This window comes from Salminus brasiliensis, chromosome 9, assembly GCF_030463535.1.
Source record: "Salminus brasiliensis chromosome 9, fSalBra1.hap2, whole genome shotgun sequence".
Lineage (NCBI taxonomy): Eukaryota > Metazoa > Chordata > Actinopteri > Characiformes > Bryconidae > Salminus > Salminus brasiliensis.
In genome coordinates this window covers 39,565,257-39,577,413 of record NC_132886.1, presented here as the reverse complement: position 1 = coordinate 39,577,413, position 12,157 = coordinate 39,565,257, and the positions used below count along the sequence as shown (strand labels likewise).

At 46.1% G+C, this 12,157-nt stretch overlaps 2 protein-coding genes across 2 annotated transcripts in view; both read left to right on the top strand.

Annotated features, from left to right (window-relative positions):
• Nucleotides 1-3,007, top strand: part of LOC140562808 (interleukin-12 subunit alpha) — an 8,472-nt gene extending 5,465 nt beyond the window's left edge. Inside the window, exons 3-8 of the mRNA XM_072688663.1 lie at nucleotides 531-682; nucleotides 781-867; nucleotides 1,366-1,407; nucleotides 1,506-1,628; nucleotides 2,489-2,530; nucleotides 2,619-3,007. Of these exons, the coding sequence (XP_072544764.1) occupies nucleotides 531-682; nucleotides 781-867; nucleotides 1,366-1,407; nucleotides 1,506-1,628; nucleotides 2,489-2,530; nucleotides 2,619-2,756 (584 nt within the window). The 3' untranslated portion in view covers nucleotides 2,757-3,007. The remainder of the gene's footprint in view (nucleotides 1-530; nucleotides 683-780; nucleotides 868-1,365; nucleotides 1,408-1,505; nucleotides 1,629-2,488; nucleotides 2,531-2,618) is intronic.
• Nucleotides 3,008-5,349: 2,342 nt separating this feature from the next.
• txndc12 (thioredoxin domain containing 12 (endoplasmic reticulum)) lies at nucleotides 5,350-11,576 on the top strand. The gene is made up of 7 exons (XM_072687003.1): nucleotides 5,350-5,748; nucleotides 6,423-6,483; nucleotides 7,062-7,114; nucleotides 7,461-7,534; nucleotides 8,351-8,420; nucleotides 9,132-9,215; nucleotides 10,552-11,576. The coding sequence occupies exons 1-7, from the start codon at nucleotides 5,664-5,666 to the stop codon at nucleotides 10,629-10,631; spliced, it is 507 nt and encodes a 168-aa protein (XP_072543104.1). The 5' UTR covers nucleotides 5,350-5,663; the 3' UTR covers nucleotides 10,632-11,576.
• The last annotated feature ends 581 nt before the right edge of the window (nucleotides 11,577-12,157 follow it).

Below are 12,157 nucleotides of genomic sequence, written 5' to 3'. Positions count from 1 at the left end.
CTCTCACAATCAGAGAGGATCTTGTTGGGCTTCAGTCGAGTTGGGACCGGCTTAAGTCAGGGTACTTTTGGGTTTAGAGAGGATGTTCTTGGGCTCCAATCGGGTTGGGACAGATGAGAGTCAGGCTACTCAGGTTCAGAGAGAAGGTCGTTGGTCTACAGTCGAGTTGGGAGAGAATTAAGTTGGGCTACCATGACGATCAGGGAGGATATTGTTGGGCTTAAGTCGAGTTGGGACAGAATCAAGTCGGGCTAGGTTCAGGTTCAGAGAGAAGGTCGTTGGTCTACAGTTGGGTTGGGACAGGCCTAATCAGAGAGGATGTTCTTGGGCTCCAATCGTATTGGGAGGGATCAAGTCAGGCTACTGTCAGGTTTAGAGAGAAAATCACTGGGCCACAGTTGGGCCCATTTAACCTCTCAAACTCTTGGTAATCACTGGTGGTTCTGGCCTTTGTTGCCCACTGTTACACCTTAGGAACGGCTCAGCCAGTTTGCTTTGCCTACGCTCAATTTGCTGTGGATTCTTTGCAGGCTCCGTCCTTCTGCTCCTGTCTTCCTCATTATGGCGACTGAGTGCTCCAAGTCCAGTGGGATCACCTGCCCCATCACCCCAGTTTGACAGAAGCACTTGCAAGGGCCTGGCACGCTCCCTGCTCTGGAACGTGATGGCTACGCTTGCAGTCGTAAGTTGGGCCTGACTTTTTCCGACTTACCTCCAACAAAAACAAAGTGTGTTTGATGGGAAAAGTGTGAAATGGCAAACGCTGTCGTCTCCTCACAGGACCACCTGTTCAGAGGGCTGAACTGCACGGAGCAGAGTGCCGAGCTCCACCTCAGGACCCAGACGTTAGCAGTGTGCTCTCCACAGGTGAGGGGTGGGGACGGATGTCTTATATCATAGGGTTGTTTTGGAACTAGATTGGTGGGGGTGGGGGCAAGGATTGGATTGGTGTTTTTCTGGGTGGAGATTAAGATGAGACCATGATGAAGTTCTAGAGTTCTGGAGTTCTTTGATCAATTAAGCACTTTAGATGGCCCAGGGGTCGGGAGTTCAAATCCTGAGTCGTGCCGCTTTGCCATCGGCTGCCGGAGTCCAAGAGAGCACAATTGTCCATGCTCTCTCCGGGTGGGTAGATGGCGCTCCCTACCCTCATCACTATTAAGCGATGTTGGCAGGTACAGGCATCTGTTAGTTGGTGGGGTGGAGCTTTGCATGTATTGGTCGAGACATGTGTCAAGGCCTTACTTTCCTAGTGTCGGGAGCATTGCTAGTGCCAGGGGGAGCTACAAACGGGTGGGTTAATTGGAAGAAAAAGGGAAAAACTTGACAAGCAACTGTATTCATATATCCACTCTCCATTCACAGCACTCCAAATGCTCAGACGGCAGAGGCTTCACTTTCGATCAGGTATGCTGTTCAAGTCCGACATGAACAAGTTCAAGCTTCTCTTGATGATATTCCTTGTTCCTTTGTTGTGTATTGACAAACCCAATGATCCATTATAGGATGCATGTCTCCAGAGTGTTTTGGAAGATCTCAGGCAGTACCGGGCAACGTTTAAAGCTTACAGCGATCGAGACCATGTCCTGGAACAGTCGGTGCTCAAGAGCATTGATGACCTCATGCAGGTATGGACTGGACAGCTTCAATCTTCACTTATGGCCTGTTTAATTATCCACAACATACAGCTGACGGTGGTACCAGCACAAATTCTGCCACTATTATGCTACTACCAGATCTGAATGGTCCACCCAAATAATATCTGTTGATCCTATGATGTAAGCATAGGTAGAAGGTCCCTGCTATTACTGGGCCAGCGGCTCAGTGGCTCAGTGATTAGATTACTAGGTTCACAGGCTTGAGGTTGTGGGTTCGACACACAGGGAGGGATTCAACATGAGCAAGGCCTTTCACCTTTAACCCTCTCTGCTCCAGAAGAGCCGTAGCATGCCTGCCCTACGCTCTGACCCAAGTTGGGACATCTAAAGAGAACATGCCATAGAAGACCCATTTTTGCCAGCTAACATGCTCATATGGGGCTCACATGGGTTGAACATGGGCTAGGTGGGTTTCAGGTGGGCCTGGACTCTGAGTGGGTTTGTACACGTGTTGTTACTGGGACACAGTTGGGCTTCCCAAATGGGCCCTATTGTTACATCCCATCGTAATCTTACATGGGTCCCATCCCAATCCAGATGGGGACTATGTTGAACCCCTCCTGGTCCCATCACTGACTCTGGTGGGCATCCATATGTAAGGCCAACATGGAACCTGTGGCCAAAACGTTCTAGCTTTCAGTTGGGCTACCCATACAGGCCCTGGGTTGTCTGGGATGGTTCCCTAAAGAGGGATGTAGAGGTTCTTTACCAATTTAAAGGTTCTTTATAGAACCAGAAGCTTAACGAAGCCTTGTTAGCACCTTGATTTTTAAGCGAATGATGCCAATAAAGGGACTTAACCTCTTATTTATTTTGCTGTGTGCAAACAGAACTGCTTCTCTGCCACACTACTGGACAGTCCTCAACCTCTGGTAAGAATCGCCTGATGGTAGAGCAGTCAAACATTTCCAACGCAAGTGACGCAAGACTCACACACAGATGTTCTGGTTTTGCTCACAGGTTTCCATGGAACATGAGAACTCCTTTGAGGGAAGACTGAAGCTGTGCAAAGTCTTGAAGGCCTTCCATATCCGTGCTGTCACCATCAACCGAGTGGTGAACCACATCCTGGCCGTGGATTCGGGAGTCAAGGAGTAATCCCGGTGGTGTTCAGACCAAGAATAAATAGATTTGTCATTTTGACAAGCCCAAGTAAGCCTAATTGTTCTAGGTTTTATGATGATGCAGTAAGGCTGTTTAAACCTTATTTATTTAACATATTTATTCGTAAATTATTCGACGTTCTGAATGATGATTCCTCAAAATTCATCTAAAAGTTTATGACCGACTGTTGTTTTGCTCGAATACCAAGTGCTGAGTGTTTACCAAGTGTTTTGTCTTTATAAGAATAAAATCTGCTCAATTCAAAATGACATGAATGTTTAGTGATAACTGCACTTTCACCTCGGCCAGAGGATACTGCTTACTGCTAGAGAACGCCAGAACCCGCTCCTTTCACACAGACAGCTGAAGTGCAGTAGTCTTCTAGAAAGCATGCAAAAAAGCTTACCTTACACTACATGCACTACGTGTTCAAATGTTTGTGGACACCCCTTCAAACCTATTGCTGTCACAGATGTGCAAATGCACAGATACACACACACACAGCTTGTCTAGTCCCTGTAGAGAAGAACTGCCAATAGAACAGGACTGCACCAAGAGCCCTTCCAGCTTCATGTACGGCGTCTAGGCTTTTTTCTGTCCTGCACCGAAGTGGAGGAACGAATTTCCCCTGGGTGTCCGAACAGCAGAGTCCAACGCTCGCTGAAGACCCTCCTCTTCCCACAGTACTTGGGTGAGGAGTGGAGTATTATGGTCTCCATATTGGCTTATTTTTTGTCTATTCCAACTAGATGAGGTTATTCTTGAGTAAATAGCGAAGCACTTTTGTAAGTCGCTCTGGAGAAGAGCGTCTGCTAAAAGCCTTAAATGTAAATGACTCTCTGGTGCAGATAGTAAACATGAACCTATTGACACCATGCTGCCTAATGCCAGGCGTGGGCTAAAGAGGGCTATAAAGCCCCCCAGCATTGATGAGCTGTGGAGCAGTGGAGGAGCTGTGTTCTCTGGAATGATGCAGTACTTTCGGGATGAGATGGGGAGTTGGGTGTGCACTGGCGTTCCGAATGAAGGGCTTTAACTTAGCTGAGATCATGTGATTAGCATGTAGTTGTACGAAAAAATAAGGTTCTTTATGGAACCAAAAATCGGATAAATAGTACCTTTATTTTATAAGAGTATATTTATGTTCTGCTATCAATGACAAGGAGAGAGAGACAGGTTGTGGGTTCAGCACCCTGGAGAGCAGCCGACTGTCTCTACTGGAACAGTGAGATCTTCTTTCTCAGCTTAGTTTCAGTTCATCTTTAAGTTCTGTATGAAAATGTGTCCTTTTCCATGGTTCAGTTTTTGTATTAATTGTACAGAACCCAAAGTCGTGGCCTCTGGCAGCATCTTTCATGTACCCGACTTCTCTTTTCTCAGTAATAACAAAAAACTTCCATACGCCAAACCACCTCTACTCTATTCAAAACCATATTTATACCATTTATACCATCGGATCCGCTCGGTTTTGGGGTCTGTGGATATTTAGGATGTTTGTTCAATAGCTTAAAACACATATTTCAGTTTCAGTTTCGGTTTTAGTTTGACCAGACGAGTCTAACTTCCCTTCTCCGGTTGAGCAAGAGCCTTACTCTTCCTGTAGTGAAATCAGTGGGGAAGTGAAAGCAAGTAGTAAATACAGACACGCTACAAGTAAACACTACAGTACGTGTGTGTGAGTGAGTGAGTGTGTGTGTGTGTGTGTGTGTGTGTGTGTGTGTGTGCTGCTGTGCACTTGATATAGTATCAGGTAGTTGCAAATGTGTTGCTGACTGGATGCTATGATGTTGCTAATGTGTTCCTAGCTAAATGCTATTGTATGCCAGATGTTTTCTAGGGTCATTGCTAAAGAATTTCAGGTGGTTGCAAAGGAGCTCCAGGTGATTTCTATGGCGGTTGCTATGGTATTTCAGGTAGTTGCAAATGTGTTGCTGACTGGATGCTATGGTGTTGCTAACGTGTTCCTAGCTAATTGCTATTGTATGCCAGATGTTTTCTAGGGTCATTGCTAAAGAATTTCAGGTGGTTGCAAAGGAGCTCCAGGTGATTTCTATGGCGGTTGCTATGGTATTTCAGGTAGTTGCAAATGTGTTGCTGACTGGATGCTATGGTGTTGCTAACGTGTTCCTAGCTGGTTGCTATTGTATGCCAGGTGTTTTCTAGGGTCATTGCTAAAGAATTTCAGGTGGTTGCAAAGGAGTTCCAGGTGATTTCTATGGCGGTTGCTATGGTATTTCATGTAGTTGCAAATGTGTTGCTGACTGGATGCTATGATGTTGCTAACGTGTTCCTAGCTGGTTGCTATTGTATGCCAGGAGTTTTCTAGGGTCATTGCTAAAGAATTTCAGGTGGTTGCAAAGGAGTTCCAGGTGATCTCTATGACAGTTGCTATGGTATTTCAGGTGGTTGCAAAGGAGTTGCTGACTGGATGCTATGGCGTTGCTAACGTGTTCCTAGCTGGTTGCTACTGTATGCCAGTTACTAAGGCGTGCCAATATCGCCTAAAACAAGAATGACGAGAAGGGAGAGGGCGCCATCTACCCACCTGGAGGGAGTACGGCCAACTGTGCCCCCTCAGACTCTGGCTGCTGATGGCAAAGCCCAGTACTACCTGCCCTGTGGTGGTCAGTGCTGTGGGGTCCTGAGCATTGAGGAGAACAGGGTGAAAGGAGGCTAATAACCAAAGTATGCAGAGAAACAGATGGATACAGTCTGGAGTGGCCAGTGGAGGTGATCTACTGGACAGTGAGTGTAGAAGGAGGGAGGTGGTGTAGAGAGACCCTTCAGCGAGTCTGGTGGGACTGCGCAGATGAACGCATGAACTCCTGACTCCGTTCCCCTCAGGCTGGATCCGCCGCAGTGACTCTCTTCTCCTCCCGCTCCTAAGGCCCGAACAGAACCATGCAGTCGCCTGTCCTCCGCGTCGCTTTGCTGTCCTTCCTCCCCTTTTTCATCGCAGGAGTTTCTGCTGATGGAAACGGGAAAGGTAATGTTTACACGGCGGCGAAAACCGCCTGACAATGGGGTGTTTGGCGTTAGCTTGTTTGCTGGTTAGCTAGGGAGATGGCAAATCCGCTCCGGGATTTTGTTCCAACTGCCAGGGCAGCGCTGCTGCAGCTCGGCTGCAGCAGCGCTGCCCTGGCAGTTGGAACAAAATCCCGGAGCGGATTTGCCATCTCCGGAACTGGATTCCGGACTATAGCTTCTAAGCTAAGCGGACAGTGGCTGCGAGTTTTTTTTTTTTTTAATTAATTAATCCATATATTAACAACAGAAACTAGCTTTTATTTGAGCCAGATGTGTTTATAACTAATAATATTAATAATTTGGAAGAATAATTTCTGTCAGCGCCGGGAAACAATGGCGAAATAATGGTGAGCTAGCTTAGCATAGCTATCACTAGCTAGCTAACTATGGAGGCTGGTTCCGGACCTTTGCTTATCTATCTCTTGTATAATTGGGCTCATTAATGTATTATTTACTTAGCTAATATAAATATTTAAAGATATATTGCAGTTATATGTGTATATGAGCTCCTATCCTGGTAACGTAGCTAGCTAAATGTTAGTTAGCTAGCTAGCTAATTTCCCCAACTTCTCATTCAGGCTCAGGTAGCTAGTGCTGGCTAATAAGTCTCTTCCCCCCCGTCTTTTCCTTCAGGATTTGGGGACCACATCCACTGGAGAGGTCTGGAGGATGGGAAGAAAGAGGCTGAAGCAAGGTAGGGATCATTTGGAGCACTTTTCTTAAGCGCTAGCTAGGTGTCCAGAAGTTTGTGGACACCCCTAGTTGAATGAATGCGTTCGGCTATTCATTGGCTAGTCCCTGGAGCAGATCTGCGTGAACCTACTGGGACCAAGGGTGGGCTAGAGGGGTGTAAAGCACCCCCCCCCCCTATGTTGAGCTATGGGGTAGTGGAGGAACTGTGCTTTCTGCTCCATCCAGTACTTTTGGGAGGAAGAGGAGGAGGATGATGATGGAGGTAGAGTGGTGATCATCATCATCATCATCATCATCATCATCCTCCTTCTCCAACATCTTGACCTCACTTGCAGACTGCAGTCAAAGACTCTATCTAGTAGAAAGACTTGCTTCGAGCAGGTGTCCCAATACTTTTGTCCCTATGGTGTAGCTGCTCTTATTAAATAAGACCTCATATGGCTCCCTACGTCCTAGGTAGTGCCGTAGGCGTCTAATGGAATGCAGTTCGACGGAGTGCACTAAGTAGGGAGGGAGGGGGAATGTGTTTTTGAGCTGAGCTCATTTCCAACCGATCCTTCTGCTCTCATTCCTTCACAGTGGACTGCCTGTTATGGTCATCATCCACAAGACCTGGTGTGGCGCCTGTAAAGGTAGGTCAATGTTTAGCTAAGGTGTTACCCAAGGCCATATTTCTAGAGCAGTGGTTCTCGACCTGGGTTCAGCTTGTATGTATTCGATCTAGGAGTACTCAGTCTTAATTTGATGAGATGAGGTTTGACGTGTCCGCACCTACAATAATAATAATAATAATAAAAAAATAAAAATAAATGAGGTATGTGTCACTGTGGGCGTAGACAGGGGGTCCTCCAGGACCTGGGTTGAGAACCACTGTCATACGATCATCATTGGTCTGAAAATGTCCCAAAATAGGATGTATTTAATGATGTCTGTCATCTAGAATATTAACCATGTGCCCCCGACGCTGTGTCCTTTAAGCGCTGAAGCCCAAGTTTGCTGAATCTAAGGAAATCTCAGAGCTGGCTCACAACTTTGTCATGGTTAACCTGGAGGTAAGATCCTGAAGTGCCGCTCACTTCTATCCACTGCCTGTAGGGATATCCGCCACACCACATCCTAGAACGTAACAGGAGCACTGTGTAGTTCTGTAGTTCCTGACTGTACCCATCTGTTTCTCTGCATACTTTATTAGCCTCCTTCCGCCCTGTTCTCCAATGCTCAGAACTACCACAGGACCATGACAGAGCAAGTGTCAACCCCTCAGTGTCGCTGCTGGACTGAGAATAGTCCACCAACCAACAGCGTCCTGTGGGCGGAGATGAAGGACTAGAGGATGACCATTACAAACTGTGCAGCAACAGAGACAGAGCTTCTGTCTCTGATTTTTACATCTACAAGGTGGACCAACCAGCTAGGGGTGTCTAGTAGAGTGGACAGTGAGTGGACACAGTGTTTAAGCACTCCAGCAGCACTGCCATGTCTGATACACTCGATACCGGCAGCACAACACACACTTCTAACACCTTTACCACCACCACCATGTCAGTTAATGTCACTGCAGGGCTGAGAATGACCCAACACCCACATACTACAGTCTGCACTGTGGTGGGTAGTCCTGTGGGGTCCTGAGCCTTGAAGAGAACAGGGTGAGAAGAGGCTAAATAACAAAGATGGATGCAGTCTGGAGTTATAGAGCTACACAGTGCTCCTGTATGGTCAGTGGAGGTGATCTAATGGCTGGAGTTCATTCCAGACCAGGGGTGGTCTTAATGTTCTGCATAGTGATCAGTGCTGGCTAGGACGCGGATTACACCTCTTTTGTGGATGTGTGTCATTTTCTTCTTCTAAATATTCTGTTTGGTCTAAAGGATGAAGAGGAGCCTAAAGATGAGGCCTTCAGCCCTGATGGAGGATATATTCCCAGGATACTGTTTTTAGGTAAGACACTTGTTGACTAGTTTATTAATATTACAATTTACTTTCATTGATTTCAGAAATTAGTCTAAGTTTAGAACCGAGTTTAAAGCAGATTTGAGCTGTGGAGCAGTGGAAGAGCTGTGTTGGTGCTTCATCCAATATTTCTGGGATGAGTTGGGGTTAATGAGGCGGGATGGTGATCAATCATCCAGCATCCTGACCTCCTGTCGCTCAATGCAATCAAATCCTCACAGCAATGCTCCTAGTAGGAGGCCTTCTTCTTCCCTGAACAGTAAAGGTTGCAGTTACTCCAACAAAAGCAGGATTAACTCTTTTCAATGCTCTTGATTTCAGAAGAAACAATGAATAAGCAGGTGTCCCAATACTTTTGTCGATGTAATGTATTTCAAAGACCCACCCCCTCATCTGAATATCATGAATATTCATATAACCATTAAAACCATGCTGGAAGCAACTGAAAGTCTTTGCAATTGTAATGAATTTTAATAATTTATTTTATCTACAGTGTATCATTGTATTGTGATCATGTAAGCTTTTTAAGTTGCACAGGGCTGGAACTTCTCTCAATTCACAGGCTCAGCTCCGGGCTTAATAAACCGAGACATTTGTACGCGGCCCGGCTGCTTCACCGATGACACCTGAACAGCTTCAGGAAACTCTCCAGCGCTGTTCATGGCGGTGATGTAATGACCGTTTTGTTTTCCCTCGTAGATCCCAGCGGTAAAGTCCGCCCTGAGATCATAAACAAGAACGGAAACCCAAACTACAAGTTCTTCTACAGTAATGCGGATCAAGGTGAGCATGTGCAGAGACATAAACATCGTATTTAAGACCACAGCTTCTACCACCGCAGCTTTTATGTGGCAAGTCTGAAGGCGGCGGTTAAGTCTCGAGCGCAGTTCTGCTTTCAGAGCTACCATTAGACTGGTGTGTGTTTTCCTTTTGATTCGTGGAAACCATCCTGCATCTTGAAAGCTTCCTTTTTCTTCTTTTTTTTTTTGCTCTGTGGATTCTGTGGACATCACCACTGACCTTTTGTAGTAGTCTGCGTCAGACCCAATCCATTGACAACATATTGAAACCTCACGAGATCCGGCATGACTGTTTACATTAGTGTCTGTTTGTTTGTTACGGACCTCAGCGCTCGGTACTTTTGGTAAAGTGTGCAACCTGTTTGAAAGCCCGGGAGTGGGCCAGAGAACTGATCCCTGGTTCTCCTGAAATCGGTCGTCTAGGGTTTACTTCAAGCTCACACTGTTCATTTTGTCACATGATGCTTCGACTTATTGCCTGCATGGCCAAAATCGGCTCCTCGTTTGCAAGTGTTCCAGCACAGTGAAATGCCATGACTCCAGAAATTGCTGTTCTTCGCTGCATGAGGAGAGGGAAATAAGGGAAAGGCGAGTAGGGGAAGAATCAGGTCCTACGTCCAGGTCCTACGTCCTACCATTTTGCTAAGATGCGTGCAGAAAAGTGAGGTTCGATATTGTGCAGCTGATCCATGGTTCTGATGGAATTCTTTGCGGTCAAAGCAAACCAGGGATAGCAAGCTCCTTCCTTAAACAAGCCCAGAATTGGTCCTGGGTGCAGACTTGTGAGTTCAGGACGATTGCCTTTTATTTATTTATTTATTTATTTAATAACAGATCAAAATCAAGATCTGGATGTTTTGAAAGACTGGTTGAAGGACAACCAATTTTAGCCATGTCTTTACAGAGATGAGCTCAGTGTTTGTTAGCACTGCTAGCCTAGCATCTCCCAATGTAAACTACAGAAGCACAGGTCCGATACCAAAATTGTATTTTTGCTAATTGACTGATCTGGTGTCAGCGATCAATCATGGTAATTATTATTATTTTTATTTGCTGAACTGCTCTTGTAGCATTCAAACGCAAGGTTAGTCGTATTACAGAGGCATGTAGTGTCAGCAGTCTTGTCCAAAGCACCCAGTCACCCAGACGGAGAATCTCTGGAACCTCTGTCTCCCACATGGTGTGTTGGTTCACTTGCAAGTAGTGGTGTTATCCGTTGCGCCACACCAACGATACATGAAGTTTATTGCAGTGTTTTGACCCTCTCTCGCTCTCTCTCTCTCTCTCTCTCTATCTCTATCTCTCTATCTAATCTGCAGTTGTGACCAGCATGAAGGAGGCTCAGGAGAAGCTGACTGGAGATGCCTTCAGAAAGGCTCACGTGGGCGACGAGCTGTGAGAAGTGCAGCCACTACACTACATCACTTTCCAACCACTGTTTGCACTGGGGCCAGCCCAAAACCTCCAACTCCTCATTTCATTCAGTTTGTGCGGCCCACTATAGCAGAACCCTCCGAAACGAGTGCGATCACACTCCACCTTCTTTCCGCGCTCCATGTTTTCAGTTGTTGTTGTTGTCAGTTGTCGTTATTATCGCCAGCCGTGTTATTGAGTACCAGCTGTCCGTAAAAATGGCATCAATTTGAACCAAAGCATTACTAATTATTAGCAGTCCGTTTGTCAAGGGTGCTACTGGGTTTCGTTCATCATGGTCCAAAATGGGATTAACGCAGAGGTTCTGTTCATTTACACCTTCCTGTCCGTGTTGCGTCGAAGTCAGAGCAATATGTTTGCATTGCCCTCCGATGACATTTTCTAACCGGCGCTTTGGTTAAAACCAACAAATACTACTGAATACACTTGAGACGATGATGAACCCGTTACCACGTGCTTCCAAGCTCCATTTCGTGCTGCAGACTGACAGTACAGCAGTACAGTGGGCAGCCACATGAACAAAGGGCCTTACATCACCCCCCTCACTCCCACATAGACCCCCCACCACCCCACCCCCAAGTGTGACGAGTCTGAAGTTTTGTGTGCTTCAGGCCGTATATCCGAAAACGATGAGATTATTGTTAAAATTGTGTTTTTCTTATCCTGCCAGTTTGTGTAATTTCGTCAGCAGCAGCATACGCACGGATTTGCCTCTGGTTTTATAAAACATCAGATTTTTACTGTAGAAAATGCTCGGAATTGGAAACTTGAAGGACCAGTAACAAGAACTGGATTACCGTGTTTTCTAAAGAGGGAGTAATCTGTGCGAAAGTGTCTTTGCCATACTGTATTTTCTACATGTATGTATGTGGCCAAGTGCATAATTAAAGTTGGTACTTGATTAAGGTTATCTAGTCCCTGACTTCAATCTAGGAACACGGTGAAGCGTATCAGTAACTTCACTACAGTTCTGGTGGAGCCTGAACGTCCTGTGAAATTACGAATGAACAGTTCTAAGGGCCTGACGCTATGATCAGAGGATCGATCGCTGGTTCGAATCCCGGCCATGCTGCAAGCCATCCGAAGCTGAGGTCCCGAGAGAGCACAATTGGCCTTGCTCTCTCCAGGCGTGTTGGTTGCCCAGCGATGTTGCATTGGAGGCTGTTCAAGAAATGGGGCGTGTGCTAGTTCATCCTCACTTGTGTCCGGGGGGCATCGTGAGCAATGGGGGGGAGATCTTGTACAGGTTGGGTAATTAGCAGTCCAAATTGGGGAGAAAATGTAGGGGCTAGTGTAGCAGCAAAGCATGGTGGGTAACTTCTGAACAGTACACCACAGTACATTGATTCATGATTCAACATAAAAGTACCAGCTAAATGCGATCTATTGATGTGCTGGATAGACAAAAGTATTTGGACACTTGCTCATTCACTGTCTTTTCCTAAATCAAGGGTATTAAAAAGAGTTGACTCTGCTTTTGTTGGAGTAACT